At 44.5% G+C, this 18,650-nt stretch overlaps 1 protein-coding gene across 1 annotated transcript in view; it reads right to left on the reverse strand.

The window, feature by feature from the left end:
- Nucleotides 1–18,650, reverse strand: part of SENP7 (SUMO specific peptidase 7) — a 231,010-nt gene that overhangs the window by 211,066 nt on the left and 1,294 nt on the right. The window contains exons 2-4 of the mRNA XM_030204142.1: nt 10,958–11,051; nt 9,932–10,033; nt 2,668–2,792 (exon numbers count right to left, since the gene is read on the reverse strand). Coding sequence (XP_030060002.1) covers nt 2,668–2,792; nt 9,932–10,033; nt 10,958–11,017 — 287 coding nt within the window. The 5' untranslated portion in view covers nt 11,018–11,051. The remainder of the gene's footprint in view (nt 1–2,667; nt 2,793–9,931; nt 10,034–10,957; nt 11,052–18,650) is intronic.

The raw sequence follows: 18,650 nt of genomic DNA on the forward strand, positions 1-18,650 counted from the left end.
GTCAGGTCGGGTCCAACAATAGATGATCCCAGGGGCCCTGAACAGCAGGAGGCCTCGAGGCAGGTGGTCACCAACTCGACACTTCACTGTTCCCAGTGTCTAAGGGTCTAGCAGCAGCCACGCTTACCGACACTCTCGATGCCCAATGTCAAGGCAGAGAACAGTTAGTTGGGCCCGAGACACTGAACACACCAGGAATGGGTGTCTTTCCCAGAGATAGTCCAATTGCACCAGGTACAGCACTTAAAGCCACTGGGAGCCTTCGTAAACATGGAAGGAAAAACTTCCTCGGCTAAATTAAACGAAGCAACGGTGCCTGAAAAAGGGACAAGGCACCGCAAAAATGAAGGGAAATACCCCGGCCGAAGTTAAGGCCTAAAAGTGGCCAAATGATGATGAAAAGAAACTAAAAGCTGGGGGAAAAAACTAGAAATTAAAGGAAAATATTAAAAAGGAGGGTTCCACAACCGAGAATACATTAAAAGGACGAAAAACTTGCCGAAAGGCACAAAAGGTTTTTTGGACCAAGCAAATGTGAGGAGATGGTTAAAAAACACACCCTCTCCTCACCATGGTACAAAAAGAACTGAAGACACTGAGCTCTTGCGGCAGGCAGGAAGGCACTCTCACATGTGCGGTGGAGCATGTCTCGCGCTCCACAAAGCTCTGCTCATGCTTTTCATAAGTCCCAGACCAGGCGACGCGGGTCAGCATCACCCACTTGTGAGAATACATAAGCCTGCTCGTCTTCGGAGAAGAATTTTTATTTACTTGTGAGATCTTCTAGGCTACTTAACCTCAATGTACCTTCAGAGCTATCTATTCCTATCCTAAGGTGCAGTTTAAAGAGACAAGCTTGGGGCTCATTTTCAAAGCACTTAGCCTTCCAAAGTTCCATAGAAACCTATGGAACTTTGGAAGGCTAAGTGCTTTGAAACTATGCCTCAAGATGTTCTCCACTGCTAGCTTATATGAGTAGAGCAAACTCTTCACCAACCTCTGGCAATCTTTGGGCACAATAATGTTTGTAAAAGGCAACTGAAAGAATGGTTCTTCACTCAAGCATTCAATGGAGACACTAACTGCTGAATAGTTTTGCCCTCTTCAACAAAATACTCTGACCCCTACTGAAAGGATCTGGTTTACTGCTAGGAAGTTTTTCACAGGATCTATGTCATGATATTGTTGGTATCTGCAATATACGTGTTAGCTATATTATGTCATTAGTTATTTTAGGGGCCCTTTTACAAAGGCGCACTGAAAAATGGCCTGCGGTAGTGTAGACGTGTGTTTTGGGTGCTCGCAGAATCATTTTTCAGCGCACCTATAAAAAATGCCTTTTTTTTATTTTCGCAAAAATGGACGTGCGGCAAAATGAAAATTGCCGGGTGTCCATTTTGGGTCTGAGACCTTACCGCCAGCGGTAACCGGGCGGTAATGGTCTACATGCGTAAAATGCCGATTACCACTTGCACGCCAGTAAATAATAATATTTCCGGCACACATAGTGGACACGCGTCCAAAATGAAATTATCACAAGGGCCACGCGGTAGCCAGGTGATAACTCAAAATTGATGCATTTGATGCACGTTGGGCACACATAGGCGACTGTGCAGCTTAGTAAAAGGGCCCCTTAGTTTCTGCACAGTATGTTTTTTAAGGTTTTTTTTTCTCTTTTGTATTATGTATGCATTTTTTAATCTGCTTTGTACTCTAGGCAGACTAGAATTACATTAATTGTAAACTGAATGAGCACAGAAAGCTTGTGCTTGTGCTTGTGCATCTCTTTTATGTGATTTGCATGTCGGAATTCCCAGGGGTGTAGTTTGGCTAGAGTTGCCCTGCACATGCTGATTTTATAAAAGACACAGGTATATGCTTAGAATCCATGCACACATTTACATCAATTGCAGAGCAGGTGGAAATTTGTACATGGGCATTTGACCACTATTGAAGGAGTTTCTGGGTGCCCATTTTATGAAGGCCCTAAGCGGCTATGCAGCTTTTATAAAATACATGCCTTTTGGAATTCTCACACAGGTATCCGCTTGTATCATCAGGATCGTTACTGGCCAATGAAAAAAGGGACAAGAGACTTGCTAGCCACTCATATTTATCTGTTACTTGTTTTCCAAAACGTTCCTAAGGAGAGCAATTTTCAAAAGCCATTTAGGCAGGTTATGTAGGCTGTCTGAAAATTGCCCATTCTTTCCCTTGTTTAAAAGCACACGTAAGGCTCAACAACATGAATACATTTACTTGCAAGAACGTAAGCAGGCTCAAAAGCAAAGTTAGGTCAGAGAAGAAACAGTATGCTTAGGCTGCATTTTCAACTATGCAAATTGTTTTTTGCAGGGGAAAAGCATGTGCAGAAAAAGCTGTTGTAAATCTCTTAGAACTTTTAATTTTTCATCATTAATGTACACATGAACCTCCTTTTTTAGAGCTTGCAAGGTAGGAGTGGGAGAGAAATTAACAGTGGACTCTGAGACTAGCTGTGTAGTTTTTCACATTGCCCCCTAATTGCTTTGAACTTTCCAAAAAGTATGTTTACAGAGATTAAATTAACAGTGTTTGAGATGTTCATGTCAGCCGCTTTCCAAGGATATTCCTCATGTTGTTGTGAAAATGTCTTTAAATTGCCTATTATTTGTGACTGCTTCTTACCAGGCTTGTGCTTTTTCTTCAATAACACTGCTTTTGTGTATGTCACGTTTACTTCTAATATTATATGTACAGCATTCCTGGTTTCTGGTCCTGTTGTACCTATCAGAAGATGATGAAACGTAATCCTAGTAAAAGGGATAAAAAAAAACCATGAATACAAGCCATTCAAAATTTCAGTGCCACTCCTATTCTTTACATTCTCCACAACTCTATTCCCCCCACCCCCAGCAACCGATCATGGCCTTTTGTAATCAGTTCTAAAGTAAAGTTTGTTTAATCTCTTATTTTCTTGAATGTCTTAATCAGATTAGAAGCTCCATGGAGAAGGGAATCTCTTTCATGTAGGCCTGTACAATTATTATTACTATTTATTCAATTTGATAACCCACCATCTACAAGTAGAATAAAAGGAATAAAAGTGACTTGCAATAATTAATACAACATACATCACCAATGTAATAATTAAATGCACATTTTCCCCCACCAATCACTCTTCCCCATTAAACTACACCCCAAGAACTAAATGAATACTAACCCCCTCCAAAAGCATGCAGCTTTTACTGTCTGTGTGGCATCTAAGGGATCAAAACTGAAAAACATCTGTGCAGCTGGTGCTGGGACCAAAGGCATAAGAGGGTTTTTTTTTTTTTTACCTGGGCCACTTATATTGAAATCTCTGGCCTTTTAAATTGCTAAACAAATAAAACCCTCCTGTTTACAAAGCCGCAATAGTGGCTGCCACGTAGCATTGCCGACACAGCCCATTCAAAGAGAATGGGCTCTGTCTGCAGTACTGTACCACCAGCCACTAGCACAGCTTTGTAAACAGGGGCCAAAGTGACAGTTTAAAAAAGGAATGTGGCTAGGAGAGTTATGGAGACTGGTCAAAAAGTTATCTGTTTAACTGGCAATATTCAGCCACTCAACCAACAACCATTCTGATGAAGACGTACCAACCAAACAACAGGCATAAAATTAAGGGGTCTGGTCAAAAAGGGAAAATTAGGTCCATGATAATTTTCTTTCCTTTAGTCATAGCAGATGAAGCCATTACGTATGGGTTGTGTCCATCAACCAGCAGGGGGAGATAGAGAGCACTCAACTTTTCACAGTGCCTCATGGCCAGCTAGCTCCACTGCCTCTTCAGTATTTGAAGCTTCCAAAGCAGTATGGCAAACCGCAATGTGAATAACATGAACTTTCCTCACAGCGAACGATGGCCCCTTAACAAGGGCATAAACTCAAAAAAGGAGGGAATGAACTCATCCTCCTGGAGGGAATAAACTCATCCTCCCAAAACATGAACTGGAGGGAATGAACTCATCCTCCTATAACTGTAACAAGAATCCTGAAGACTGTTTTCCGACTCCCAAGGAAGGAATATAACTTCAGGAAACAAGAACAGCACCTAAAATCAGAATCAATGCAATACAGACAATCATACAGGGAGGGCTCATGGCTTCATCTGCTATGACTAAAGGAAAGAACCTAATTTTCCCTTCCTTGTCATCAAGCAGATGAAGCCATTATGTATGGGATGTAACAAAGCAATCCCTAAATAGGGTGGGAACAAGCCACACCACGCGCTAGCACCTGTGCTCCAAAACGCGCATCCCTCCTGGCAGCCACATCCAGCCTGTAATGTCGGGCGAAAGAGAGCTTAGAAGCCCATGTTGCAGCACTGCAAATCTCATGAAGAGATAGTGCTCCAGTTTCCACCCAGGAAGAGGAAATCGCTCTTGTGGAATGTGCCTTAAAGGCTTCAGGCGGAGCCCGGCCAGACAGCAGATATGCTGAAAAGATAGCTTCTTTGAGCCAACGGGCAATAGTGGCTTTAGACACTGAAGACCCTCTGCGAGGACCTGCAAACAGCACAAAAAAATGATCAGAGGTCCTGAAAGAATTTGTAATTCGCAGATACTGCAACAGAGTCCTGCGCACATCCAAAAGGTGCAACTTCCCAAATGAATCTGGAAATTCCTCAACAAAGGAGGGAAGAAAAACAGGCTGGTTTAGGTGAAACGCTGAAACCACCTTAGGCATAAAGGAAGGCACGGTCCGAACCGTGACCCCTGACTCTGAGAATTGCAGAAAAGGGTCTCTACAGGACAGCGCCTGGAGCTCTGACACCCATCTCGCCGAGGTAATGGCCACTAAAAAGACGGCCTTCAGTGTCAAATCTTTCTCTGAAGCACGCCGAAGCAGTTCAAAGGGAGCCCCCTGAAGGGCCTTCATTACTAATCCCAGGTTCCAAGCTGGACAAGGTGCCCGCATGGGAGGATGGAGCCGAAGCACCCCTCTAAGAAACCGTGCCACATCTGGATGAGCAGCTAAGGACACACCTTCAACCTTGCCACGCAGGGAGGCCAATGCTGCCACTTGCACCCGCAGGGAATTATAGGCCAAGCCTTTGTGTACACCATCCTGCAAAAAGTCCAGAATCGGCGAGACAGGAGCCCACAACGGAGAAAGCGCTCTTGAAACACACCAGACTTCAAACTGGCACCAAATCCTGGCATAAGCCACGGAAGTGGAGCGCTTAAGGACCTGCAGGAGAGTGGAAATTACCTTATTTGAGTAGCCTTTATCTCTCAATTGCGCCCTCTCAATCGCCATGCCATAAGACCAAAGCGGCAGGCGCCCTCCATGGCCACCGGACCCTGTGACAACAGGTGCGGAACCAGAGGTAACGGAAAGGGAGCCTCCAACAGCATCTGTCGGAGGTCCGCATACCAAGGCCTCCTGGGCCAATCCGGGGCGATGAGCACCACTTCTCCTGGATGCAGCTGAATCCGCAGGAGCACTCGCCCTATCAAGGGCCACAGAGGGAAGACATACAGCAAGCCCAGGGGCCAGGGTTGAGCCAAGGCATCCAACCCGGCCGAGCGAGGATCCCTCCATCTGCTGAAGAAGCACGGGACTTTGGCATTAGAACTGGACGCCATAAGATCCATCACTGGCTTGCCCCATTTGGCACATATCTGCAGGAATACATCGTCTGCTAGTTCCCACTCCGCTGGATCAATCTGATGCCTGCTTAGTCGGCTTGCACGTTGCTCTGACCTGCAATGTGAGCTGCTGACAGGGACTGTAGATGCAGCTCAGCCCAGTGGCAAATTTGTTCGGCCTGCGCGGCTAGAGCTCTGCACTGAGTGCCGCCTTGTCGATTTATGTAGGCCACTGCTGTCGTGTTGTCCGACATTACTCGGACAGCCAATCCTTCCAGGGTCACTTGAAAGGCCAGAAGAGCCAGAAACACCGCTTTCAACTCCAAGCGGTTGATAGACCACTCCGACTCGTCGGGCGTCCACAGACCCTGGGCATGCTTCCCCTGGCAATGTGCGCCCCAGCCCTTCAGGCTGGCATCTGTCACCACTAGGCACCAATTGGGGAGCGCCAGCGGCATTCCCCGCCGCAACATGCTGTCCGAGAGCCACCACTCCATACTGAGGCGGGCCGCAGGGAGCCAAGAAAGTCTGCACTGATAATCCTGAGATACTGGAGCCCATCGTTGAAGTAGAGAATACTGTAGAGGTCTCAGGTGCGCTCTCGCCCATGGCACCACTTCCAAGGTGGCCGTCATCGATCCCAACAGCTGGACAATGTCCCAAGCTCGCGGGCGGGGCATCCTCAGGAGCAGACGGACCTGATTCTGAAGCTTGCACCGCCTTTGCTCGGGAAGAAACACATAGCCCGAGGCTGTGTCGAACCTGGCCCCCAAATATTCTAGAGATTGCAAGGGGGTCAGGTAACTTTTGGCCATATTGACGAGCCAGCCCAGAGATTGAAGGACTGAAACCACTCTGGCTGTAGCTAGATGACTCTCTTTTTCTGAGTCTGCTCTGATGAGCCAGTCGTCTAGGTACGGGTGAACCCGGATACCCTCTCGCCTGAGAAAGGCAGCTACTACCACCATTACCTTGGAGAAAGTTCGGGGAGCTGTGGCGAGGCCAAAAGGCAAGGCCCGAAACTGGAAATGTTTTCCCAACACCGCAAACCGCAGAAATGTCTGATGCGGGGGCCAAATTGGTATGTGCAAGTAAGCTTCTTTCAGGTCCAGAGACGTGAGAAACTCTCCTCGCTGTACCTCCGCAATGACAGAGTGCAGGGTTTCCATGTGAAAATGCCGCACTCTTAAGGACTTGTTTAGCTCTTTTAAGTCCAGGATCGGGCGAAAAGACCCACCTTTCGTGGCACCACAAAGTAAATGGAGTAGCGGCCTAGACCTTGTTCGGCGGGAGACACCGGGGTCACAGCCCCTATCTGGCACAGACTGTGCAAAGTCTCCTCTACCGTCGCCCGTTTGGCGGCAGAACCGCATCGGGACTCCACAAACACGTCTCTCACCGGGGCATCGAATTCTATTCGGTATCCGTCTCTGATCAGGTCCAAGACCCACTGATCTGCGGAGATTTTGGTCCACTCCTCGAAAAAGAGGGAAAGTCTTCCTCCGATGACAGGAAACGAGGAGGGGGCCGGCGCACCATCATTGAGAGGGTCGCCCCTGAACTCCAGGCCTTAAACCGGCAGCTGCGGAACGTTTGTCCGAGCGAAAGGAGTTTCTCTGCTGAAAGCGGGTATACGAAGTGAACCCAGCAGCATGCCCCGGGCGGTACCTTCTAGCTTCACGGAAGCGAGGTCTGTAAAAGGAGCGGACCGCCTGAACCTTAGAGGAAGGCTTCGGCCTATCTTCGGGCAAGCGCTGAGGTTTGGAATCCTCCAGGCCTTCAACAATGTTTTCCAGCTCCTCACCAAACAGGAGAAGGCCTTGAAAGGGCAACTTCACCAACCTTTGCTTAGAGACCATGTCCACCACCCAATGTCGTAGCCAAAGAGTGCGGCGAGCCACCACTGCTACAGCCATTTGTTTAGCTGAAGCTCTAACCATATCATAAAGGGCGTCAGCCAAAAAGGACAAGGCTGACTCCATCCGCGGAGCCACTTCAGATAAGGTCTCCGCTCCATCACCGGGCTGTTCCACTGCCTGCTGTAACCAAGCCAGGCAGGCTCTAGCAGCATAACAACTGCATGCAGACGCCCGAACAGTGAGACCTGCCAAATCAAAGGACCGCTTCAAAGCTGAATCAAGCCTGCGGTCTTGAATATCCTTCAGGGCAACACCTCCTTCAACAGGGAGGGTAGTTCTCTTTGTCACAGCCGTGACCAGGGCATCCACTTTAGGCATTGCAAAGCGAGCCAAATGTTCCTCACTCAGAGGGTATAATTGCCCCATAGCCCTGGCAACCTTCAAAGTTCCCTCGGGGTCAGCCCATTAAGCCGAAATAAGCTCTTGGATGGAGCCATGCAAAGGAAAGGCTCGAGCAGGCTTTCTGGTACTAGCCATCCTTGGATTAACAGAGGAGGCTGTGCCACTCCCAGGATCTTCAATCGAGAGGGCTTGTAAGGCATCTGAAATAAGCACTGGCAGCTCCTCGCGGTGGAAAATCCTCACCGCAGACAGATCATCAAGCTCCTGTGGCAATTCTGCACCCGACTCTGGCTCCTCAGCCCAAGAAGTTCTGCCAGACCCCTCAGAATCCTCATAGCCCGACCACAGGGGGGGGGGGGGGGGGGCGCCGCCCTTCTGCGTTTATCAGGAGGATAAGAAATAGGCAAAGCCAACTCCAAAAGGCCAGGATCCACCGGGGGGGGGGGGGCAGGCAGAGGGTCCGAAGATCCCTGTGGAAGAGCTCTTTTAAGCATGTACGCCCTATGCAGCATTAAAACAAAATCAGGGGAGAAAACCGCTCCCTGACCGCCCGGATCCTGCCCAGGGCTATCAGCTCTATTATTAGCCTCACTCAGAGGACACCCCCTCCCCCCCCCCCCCCCCCCGGATTCAGGGCTCTCCGTCGCAACGGAGGCCGCCCCATGTGGAAAATCCAAAATGGCGTCCGCTGCCAGCTCAGAGCGCAAAAGATCGCCACTCGCCATGCTCGGGCCAGCTCTACCGTCTGTACAGCACGAATTACAGAGCCCTGCTGCTGATTTGCGCTTGCCACATTTAGAACACCGCTTTACAGTCTCCGCAGCCATCGCCGAAAACGGCAGTAAAATTCAAAAATGGCGGTTTGCACCAAAAACGTCCCGATCGCGGGCCCACCCCGGAGGAGTCAGAAAACACTCTTACCTCACTAGACCGAGTATCACAGCTCTGGTCCTGCAGAAGAATCTCAAGAAAAAAATCTCTTTTCCAAGATCGCTGCGCTAAAGCGCAATGTGACTTTAATTTTTTTTTTTTTTTTTTAATGCTGTGAGGAAAGCAGAGGCAAAAGAGGTAAATAAAAACACTCCAGAGGCTCAGATAAGTGGGAAAGGCAGGGAAAGGCGAACCAATGTGCCTGCATCCACTGAGTGGGAAAGGACAGGGAAAAGCAAGCTAATATGTCCACATCCACGGGAGCATGGGTAAGGCAGGGAAAGGGCTGACCTATGTGCCTTCAAAGTGAAGCTGCTATAGCCTCTAACACCCCGGCTAACAACTGACAAGCCAGGAGCCATCCCCAGGCAGATTTTTTGATGGAGCTCGAAGAAGCTGCAGCCACCCTGCTTAGGGAGATACAGAATACTGAAGAGGCAGTGGAGCTAGCTGGCCATGAGGCACTGTGAAAAGTTGAGTGCTCTCTATCTCCCCCTGCTGGTTGATGGACACAACCCATACGTAATGGCTTCATCTGCTTGATGACAAGGAAGTTATCTGTTTAAGTGGCAATATTAAGCCACTCAACCGATAACCAATCTGATGAAGAAGTGCCAACCAAACAGCAGGCATAAAATTAGACAGATCTTATCCATATAAAACTTTGTCCATGCATTTACAGAGACACCACTAAAAAAATATTTGTTTAACTTTATGTGATTGGCCTGTCACTAAAAAAATTGACCTATTTTTTGAATTAATAATAGAGAAATTTATTTTTCAATAAGACTGCCATCTGAAGAACATAGAGAAATCACAACTGAAAAATAAAGAATATAATTATGAAGAGTAAAGAGTACCAACAAAGAAAACAGGCCTGATTTCCAGTTGGAAACCACACCTGGCTCTTTGGGTAGAGACACTCTCATAAGAGAAGAGGTGACCATTTGACCCCTGTTTTGAATGGATCCCTGTTTAATATACAATTATCAATTCCATCACGTATAACACATATGATAAAGTATCCAATAGAGAAAAATAAAGGGATACCAGTGTCAGAAAATGACTATCTCTGGAAACATGAGCACTTGCTTGCACATCCTGATCTTTCTAACTTCTCTTTACCCGATTTTTGAAGCTGTTATTGCTGTAACTGGCTGATAAGCGCGACAATGGGGAACTCTGTTGGACCAACCGAGCATCCCCTTTCTTCTTCGGGATCTTGAACTAAAAGAAATGACAAAACTGTACTTGCATGTGCCAAAAAAAAGTCTCAAATCTGATTAAGGGCACTATTAATGAGAAAATATATTGAGTTTCTCTAAAATTCCCACTCTTCAGTTCTAATAAACATGTAAAGAGACAAGACCCCCAGCAGCTGCAGGACAAATAAAGTCCTATATAGCACCCACCCAGGTCATGACCACAAACACAGGTCTTGCAACCCTGTTTGGCGGTCACAACCCAAAGTTTGGGAAGCTCTCCTATATACCCATCAAGAAAACATCCACTGGTCACTTGTATTTATGTCTTGACTGTTGTATCTGGTGAAAAGATGACCCAACAAGATTCTGGTAGCAGCTATAAGCCAAATTACTGCAACTAAATATTTATTTCTGTCATTACATTGCAAAATTGTTACATTGCCTATTGCAAAGTTAACTGGGTATGGTACTGACCGCTGCCATTATCCAGATAAAAATCTGGATACTTAAGAACAGCATATTTCTGATCCTAAGCAATCTGGATATTGTTGGTCTCTGGATAAATCCCAGCTTTGGCGCCGGTGCTATCTAGATAGTGCTAGAACAATCTGTAGTGATTTTCAGTGGTATTAGCTAAACAATGCCATTGACAAGCCATGGACAGTACTGATCAATCCAACTTATCTAGGCAGCAGGAGCTGCTACCCAATAAGTAATTTTGAATATAAGGTCCTATGTTTTCAGTAAACCGATATTTGACTATTTGTGACAGTTCAAGAATACTCCTCTATAAGAAGTTGTTTCCTTGCAGAAATAAATTTATTGTAAGAGTTCCCTACACTATGTTTCCGCTCTTATTCTATTAAAACTAGTCTATCTAGTCGTTTTTAGACCCCCTCAAACTTCTGACCTTTAGATCTTCCCTGGATACTATTCCATTGCATACCGTGGAGGTTTCCATTCTATTCTGATCTGAAGACAATGAAGCTTTTCTTCGTTCTTCCATTGCTGCCACAGTTGAGTCTTGAAAAGAAGAATTACTATAAGAGAAGGATTTGGTTCCTTAAAAATATCACAGGGTAGGGATCCAATTTCTTTCAAAGTCTAATACAGTAACTAAAATTCTGTACTTTTTTTGCAACACAAATTAATCAGATATCAGGATCCCAAATGCTCCCCTAATTTGAGATTTTATTGGATTATGATCCTAGTAACATAAATCTCCCAAATCAGGCCATACGTAACAAGTCTTGGTTGTTTTTAGAGCCTTTGTCAGTTTTCCCCCATCATAATCAGCAATTGCATTCCAATAGATACCATCATCTGACTCACACCAAGTTGAAAGGAAAGGGGTCAGGATTCTGATTACTGTTTGCAATTACCTGATTTATCTCTACTTTATGGCCTATTATAAACTGAATTGCAAAAAGTGGAACAAACACCCATTCCTAATTGATTAGAAAAACTTCTGAGCTAAACACGTGTATAAATGAGGAGCAATGGAGGAAAAAGACTTCAGTCGGCTGTGATCGTCACTTGATAAAATTTTAGTAGTTCCCATTTCCGGGTATAACACTTTCACTTCTCACAGATCACAGTCTCGATCATTGGTCTAAAAAAAACCTCCATTTGAAAAAAAATTTTAATCATCAATCTCATGCTCTCACATCAAAAATCATAATTGTCATTGGGTTCAATGTAGAAGATATGTGAAATTTGTGCAGCAGAGGGTATCTAAGACAGTCAGATGTTATATATGTTGGCAGTGAGTAAAGTTCCCCTGAAGAAACTCAGGAGGTGAAACGGGTCCCCATCAGAATCGCTCCTATTACCAAAGCTAAGTCATGCTTTTCTACACAAACAATGTAAAATGATTTGTTGAAATTAATATGGGTTATAATATATTTCACATATCTTCCACATTGAAGCCAATGACAATTATGATTTTTGATGTGGAAGCATGAGATTGAAGATTACATTTTTTTTTTCAAATGGAGGTTTTTTTTAGACCAATGATCAAGGCTGTGAGAAGTGAAAGTTTTATACCGGATATGGGAACTACTTATCTTTCATCAAGTGATGATCACAGCCAACTGAGGTCTTTTCCCTCCACTGTTCCTCATCTATACATGTTTGGCTCATATGTTTTTCTGATCAATTAGGAGTGGGTGTTTGTTCCACTTTTTGAGTTTTGGTGTACATACACTAAAGTGGTTCCTCCAATTTTTGCATTTTTACTATTATAAACTGAATACAATACACAAAGAAAGTGTAATCTGAATTTCAACCAATGCTATATGAGCCAGTAACCAATATCTTGTCTAGTGAACAGCTATTGTCAAAAGATATATAAATGAATATGCATATAATTTTTAAAAAAGTATAACAACTCACATAATATAATGGGGCTCATTTTAGAAACAGAAAAATGTCCAAAAAACGAAGATGGATGGCTTTTTTTTTTTTTGCAAAGTTGTCCAAAAAACATTATTTTTGAAACCCATTTTTAAGATTTTTTTCTATGCAGTTCATCTGAATCTCAAGGGAGCATGTTGGAGGCATGTTTTGGGTGGGACTTGGGCAGGCTTATGATCTGGACGCTTTCTGCAATAATGGAACATTGTAAAAACTTCCAGGTCAAAAATAGAATATTTTTAACTAGACCTGTTTCAATAACAGCTAACAAGATGATCGATGAAGGGATAAAGGCATAACTTCCCCCCCCCCCCCCCCCCCACACACACACACACTCCCCTAAGAGAGGAGTGATAGTACATACCCAGGAGGTATGAAAGCTACAAATATAATGGCCATTCCTCTTAGAGCAGCAAGCAGGTCCCTAGAAAAGCCTAGTTGTTGGTGCAGTGAACTGTAGAGAAGGGGACCCAGGCCCATATCCCATTCTAACTGGTATACTTCTGGAAAGTATGAGCGCCTCAAAAAATACAAAATACCTACTGAGCCCACATATAGGCAATTCCTGCAGGTATAAGAACTATTGTAGTGGTTTGGAGTTGGGGACAGAACATTTTTTGCTATTCCTGAAGGGTTCACCATACAATATAATGGGATTATGATGTGATGTACCTGGGACCTTTTATGTGACGTTCACTGCAGTGCCCCCTAGGGGTTCAGTCAGGCTCTAAATGAGTGACAGTCCACCAGCACTAAGAGGGGAAAATGTAATAGAATTTGTAAAACAATTACACTAGAAATCAAGAAGAAACAACTGGCTAAAGCATAAACCCTGCCAAAAATACCAGGAAGACCAAGATCCTTAGTCTTACCCCTCTGTCAAAAGCTCCCCTTGGGACCTCACAATGATTTTAGGTATGTCATTTGTTCAGAAAACCTCCTTGAGGGTGTTAGGGATAATTCTGGACAGTCAATTAACAATGAAGAATCAGATCAAGCAACTTAACCAGGAAAGCTTTTGTCAAGCTGAAACAGCTGCTGCAACACATAAAACAGGTTTTAGATCAAGAACACTTTCAAATAGCAGTACAGGCGCTGGTGCTCTCTAAGCTTGACGACTGTAATTCGCTTTACCTAGGGTGTTCCAAGTCATCGTTGAGGCATCTGCAAATACTGCAGAACACCGCCGCAAAACTAATTTTTGATATGCGGAAATCAGATCACGTTACACCTTTATTGAGGAGTCTCCATTGGCTTCCAATGAAGGCTCGTTGTCAATTTAAAGTACTTATCTAGTGCATAAGATACTTTATAGCTAAGCTCCAGTGTACATGATAAGTCTGCTCGCTACCAAAACAGTAGAACATTCACTTAGGTCAAGAGATCATGGCCTATTGCAGTTTCCCACTCTGAAAAATGTAAAATATAAACCCATCTATGCGGTGAGTTTTGCTAATAGATCTGCTCAATGTTAATTGAGGTTGATTTCAGATTACTTGAAATTCGTAAAGTTGTTAAAAACACATCCGAGTTGATATTGGATGCTCTCTAATTTTAGTATATTGATCATTTGTTCAGGAAAATGTTATTTTTTAGGGTTAGAAGAATTTTAAAGTTTATTCTATACGTTGTTATTTCCTAGGGCTGGCCTAATCTCTTTTATATTGTAATCTGCACTGATCCAGAACATGGTTTGTAGCAGACTATAAATTGTATTGTATTACTGAATTGTATTGTACTGTAAATATAGAGAGCTACTTCCGAATCCACAAGTAAAGGAATATGGATTTAGCTCACGCCTTTCACAGTAGTTCAAGGCAAGTTATGATCAAGTACAGTAGATATTTCCTGACCCCATAGGGCTTACAATTTAAGTTTGTACCTGAAGCAATGGAGGTCACAAGAAGCAGCAGCAGGATTTAAACCTGCCTTCCCTAATTCTCACCCTGCTGCTTTAACCATTAGGCTTCTGTTCCCCTCCCCAAACCTAATGCATAAATGGTTGAGGTGGGGTAATTTTAAACAAAAAGATGAGAGACTAGTAATAGCAGCACAAGATGATAAACAAGGCAAATTCAGATTTTGTAGTAGTAAACTGCAGTGTAAACAAATATCCTTTCACTTGGTGTGATGTACTGATATAGTGTCTTTCGGTATACAATTTTTCTGACAAGATAATAGGTCTCATTCATTGGAAGTTTTGCAAACACTATAATATTGCTGTACCAGAAAAACACTGAAATCACAACCCACACAGAATTATGGAGAAGGAAGAAGTTGTGATTAGCTAAGACATTCCCATCTTAATTAAAGAAACCTAGACATTGTGGAAAAGAGAAAAGCACAAGGATATCACTATTAATAAAACTATCCATATTACACCTTATTAACTCCAGAAGGATGCACGCTTTGGAAAAATGCAAGTATTGAGGCGAGAATTGACAGCAAATCTGAGACTGAGATAATCCCTGGCACAGGAGTTAAGTTCACTTCTGTCATGGCATACACAAAATTAACTATTTTTGTGATAATACCATGAAATATATAAAATGCAATACAAGGTATCGGAAAAAGTGGTCTTGACTAAATATATGTTAACCCTATAAGGTTCAAAACTGTGCATTTTAAAAAAACAGCAAATGCAAAAATCACAGTACACACAAAGAATACCTACAGAGGCAACTACATTATTATCCATTTCACAAAAAAATGATGTTAGTCACAAAAAGGAGTGGCTAACATATAGTAAAATTGGAAGATTTACAACCTAGGTCTCCTAATACAACCTACTAAGCAAACTTTACCATCACATTAATATATTATTCAGCTCATAGGGGGCGGGGTAATTTTAACAGGATACATATGCCCAAGTAGCGAAACAGCACCTATTTTGAGCCTATTCTATAAAAGCAACATACAGTAGGGGCTAGATTCAGTAACTGACGCTCAAAAATGGGCACTTAAAAAAATCGGCGCTCAATGCTATTCTATTATAAGCCCTGAAAAATGAGCGCCCATTAGCATTGAGTGCCAATTTTGGCACCCAAATTTCCCTGCTGAAAGCAGGTGTAATTCCCAGCACCCAATTTGGGCACATATCCCTGGTATTCTAATATGCTGCGCACAAATTTTAAGAATGCCCCTGACCCACCCATGCACCTCCCATGGCCATGCCCCCTTTTGGGTTGCGCACTATGGGATTTAGGTGTATATAGTTACAGAATAGCGAGTAGCAAGATGTGCGCACAAATTCAAATAGGTGCCAATTAGTGTCCAATTACTGGCACTAATTAACTCAGTCAATTTATTTTGGACACCATATATACAGCCCGGGGGTAGATGCCTAGGTACCAGCCCCAACAGTGCAGAAATGTCTACACACAAATTTACACGTGCCCCAAATTTGGTGTAAATTTGTGCATGCACACTACACTTGTACAGACATCTCAACTCCACCACCATTCTGGCCAAACAATGCCCCAGGAATGCCCATACATAGTGTGCATATAAGTAAGCACCATCCTGTCAGTGCACGTACAGATATACACAGGTAAACAGCTTTGCAATTTTATAAAAGGCCTTACCAACACCCCAGATTACACCCTCCCCATCTCAGACAGCCTGAAAATCCTTGGTGTTACAATTGACCGCTACTTAACACTTGAAAGTCAAGCGGCATCCACAACAAAAAAAATGTTCCACTCAATGTGGAAACTCAAACGCCTGAAACAATAATTCCCATGGGCTACATTCTGCTACCTGGTACAATCAATGGTACTAAGCCACCTAGATTATTGCAATGGAATCTACGCGGGATGCAAGGAACAGACCCTTAAGAAGCTTCAGACCGCCCAGAACACGGTAGCTAGGCTCATATTTGGAAAAACACGATATGAAAGTGCAAAACCCCTCTGCAAAAAACTTCACTGGCTCCCAATCAAAGAACGCATCACCTTCAAAATCTGCACCATGGTCCACAAAATAATATACAGTGAAGTCCCAGGATACATGACAGACCTGATTGACCTACTACTACTACTACTACTACTTAACATTTCTAAAACGCTACTAGGGTTACGCAGCGCTGTACAATTTAACATGGAAGGACAGTCCCTGCTCAAGGAGCTTACAATCTAAAAGACAGATGTACAATCTAAAGACAAGTGTACGATCCAAAAGACAGGTGTAAATCTAAAGACAAGTGTACAGTCAAAAGACAAGTGTAGAGTCAGTCTGATAGGGCATACTATATTTCACGAAAGGTTAGGTGCCGAAAGCAGCATTGAAGAGGTGAGTTTTAAGCAGAGATTTGAAGATGGGTAGGGAGGAGGCTTGGCATAGGGGTTGAGGAAGATTGTTCCAGGCATAGGGTGAGGCAAGGCAGAATGAGCGGAGCCTGGAGTTGGCAGTGGTGGAGAAGGGAACTGAAAGGAGGGATTTGTCCTCTGAGCAGAGGTTACGGGCAGGAACATAGGGGGAGATGAGGGTAGAGAGGTAGTGAGGAGCCGCTGACCGGGTGCATTTGTAGGTAAGGAGGAGAAGCTTGAATTGTATGCGGTATCTGATCGGAAGCCAGTGAAGTGACTTGAGGAGAGGGGTGATATGAGTAAATCTGTTCTGGCGGAATATAAGACGTGCAGCAGCGTTCTAAACTAGAACTAGAAATACATGCGTTCTAAACTAGAACTAGAAATACATGCAAATCATCTCGAACCTATCTAAATCTGCACTACCCAAGCTGCAAAGGCCTCAAATACAAATCTACATACGCATCCAGCTTCTCCTACATAAGCACACAACTCTGGAACACACTACCAAAAGTCCTGAAAATGACGCATGACTACCTAACCTTCCGGAAATCATTAAAAACTAACCTATTCAAAAAGGCATACTCCGCGGATCCAACCTAAACTACTACTACTAAACATTTTTAGAGCGCTACTAGAGTTACGCAGCGCTGTACAGTTTAACAAAGAAGGACAGTCCCTGCTCGAAGGAGCTTACAATCTAAAGGACCAAATGTCAAGCTGGGGCAGTCAAGATTTCCTGAATAGAGGTGTAATGGTTAGGTGCCGAAGGCGACATTGAAGAGGTGGGCTTTGAGCAAGGATTTGAAGATGGGCAGGGAGGGGGCCTGGCGTATGGGCTCAGGGAGTTTATTCCAAGCATGGGGTGAGGCGAGGCAGAAAGGGCGAAGCCTGGAGTTGGCGGTGGTGGAGAAGGGTACTGAGAGGAGGGATTTGTCTTGAGAGCGGAGATTACGGGTAGAAACGTAAGGGGAGATGAGGGTAGAGAGGTAAGGAGGGGCTGCAGATCGAGTGCATTTGTAGGTTAGTAGGAGAAGCTTGAACTGTATTCGGTACCTGATCGGAAGCCAGTGAAGTGACTTGAGGAGAGGGGTGATATGAGTATATTGGTCCAAGCGGAAGATAAGACGTGCAGCCGAGTTCTGAACGGACTGAAGGGGGGATAGATGGCTAAGTGGGAGGCCAGTGAGGAGTAGGTTGCAGTAGTCAAGGCGAGAGGTAATGAGAGAGTGGACGAGAGTTCGGGTGGTGTGCTCATAGAGGAAAGGGCGAATTTTGCTAATGTTATAGAGGAAGAAGCGACAGGTCTTGGCTATCTGCTGAATATGCGCAGAGAAGGAGAGGGAGGAGTCGAAGATGACTCCGAGGTTGTGGGCAGATGAGACGGGGACGATGAGGGTGTTATCAACTGAGATAGAGAGTGGAGGGAGAGGGGAAGTGGGTATGGGTGGGAAGACAATAAGCTCAGTCTTGGCCATGTTCAGTTTCAGGTGGCGGTTGGACATCCAGGCAGCAATGTCGGATAAGCAAGCCGATACTTTGGCCTGGGTTTCGGCAGTGATGTCTGGTGTGGAGAGATAAAGCTGGGTGTCGTCAGCATAAAGATGATATTGGAAACCATGAGATGAGATCAGGGAGCCCAGGGAAGAGGTGTAGATTGAAAAAAGAAGGAGTCCAAGGACAGATCCGTGAGGAACTACAACAGAGAGCGGGAGGGGGGTGAAGGAAGAACCATAAGAGTGTACTCTGAAGGTACAGTGGGAGAGATAAGAGGAGAACCAGGAGAGGACAGAGTCCTGGAACCCAAATGAGGACAGTGTGGCAAGAAGTAAATTGTGATTGACAGTATCAAAAGCGGCGGATAGGTCGAGGAGGATGAGGATGGAGTAGTGAGCTTTGGATTTGGCAAGGAACAGG

The sequence above is a fragment of the Microcaecilia unicolor genome, chromosome 5 (assembly GCF_901765095.1).
Source record: "Microcaecilia unicolor chromosome 5, aMicUni1.1, whole genome shotgun sequence".
Lineage (NCBI taxonomy): Eukaryota > Metazoa > Chordata > Amphibia > Gymnophiona > Siphonopidae > Microcaecilia > Microcaecilia unicolor.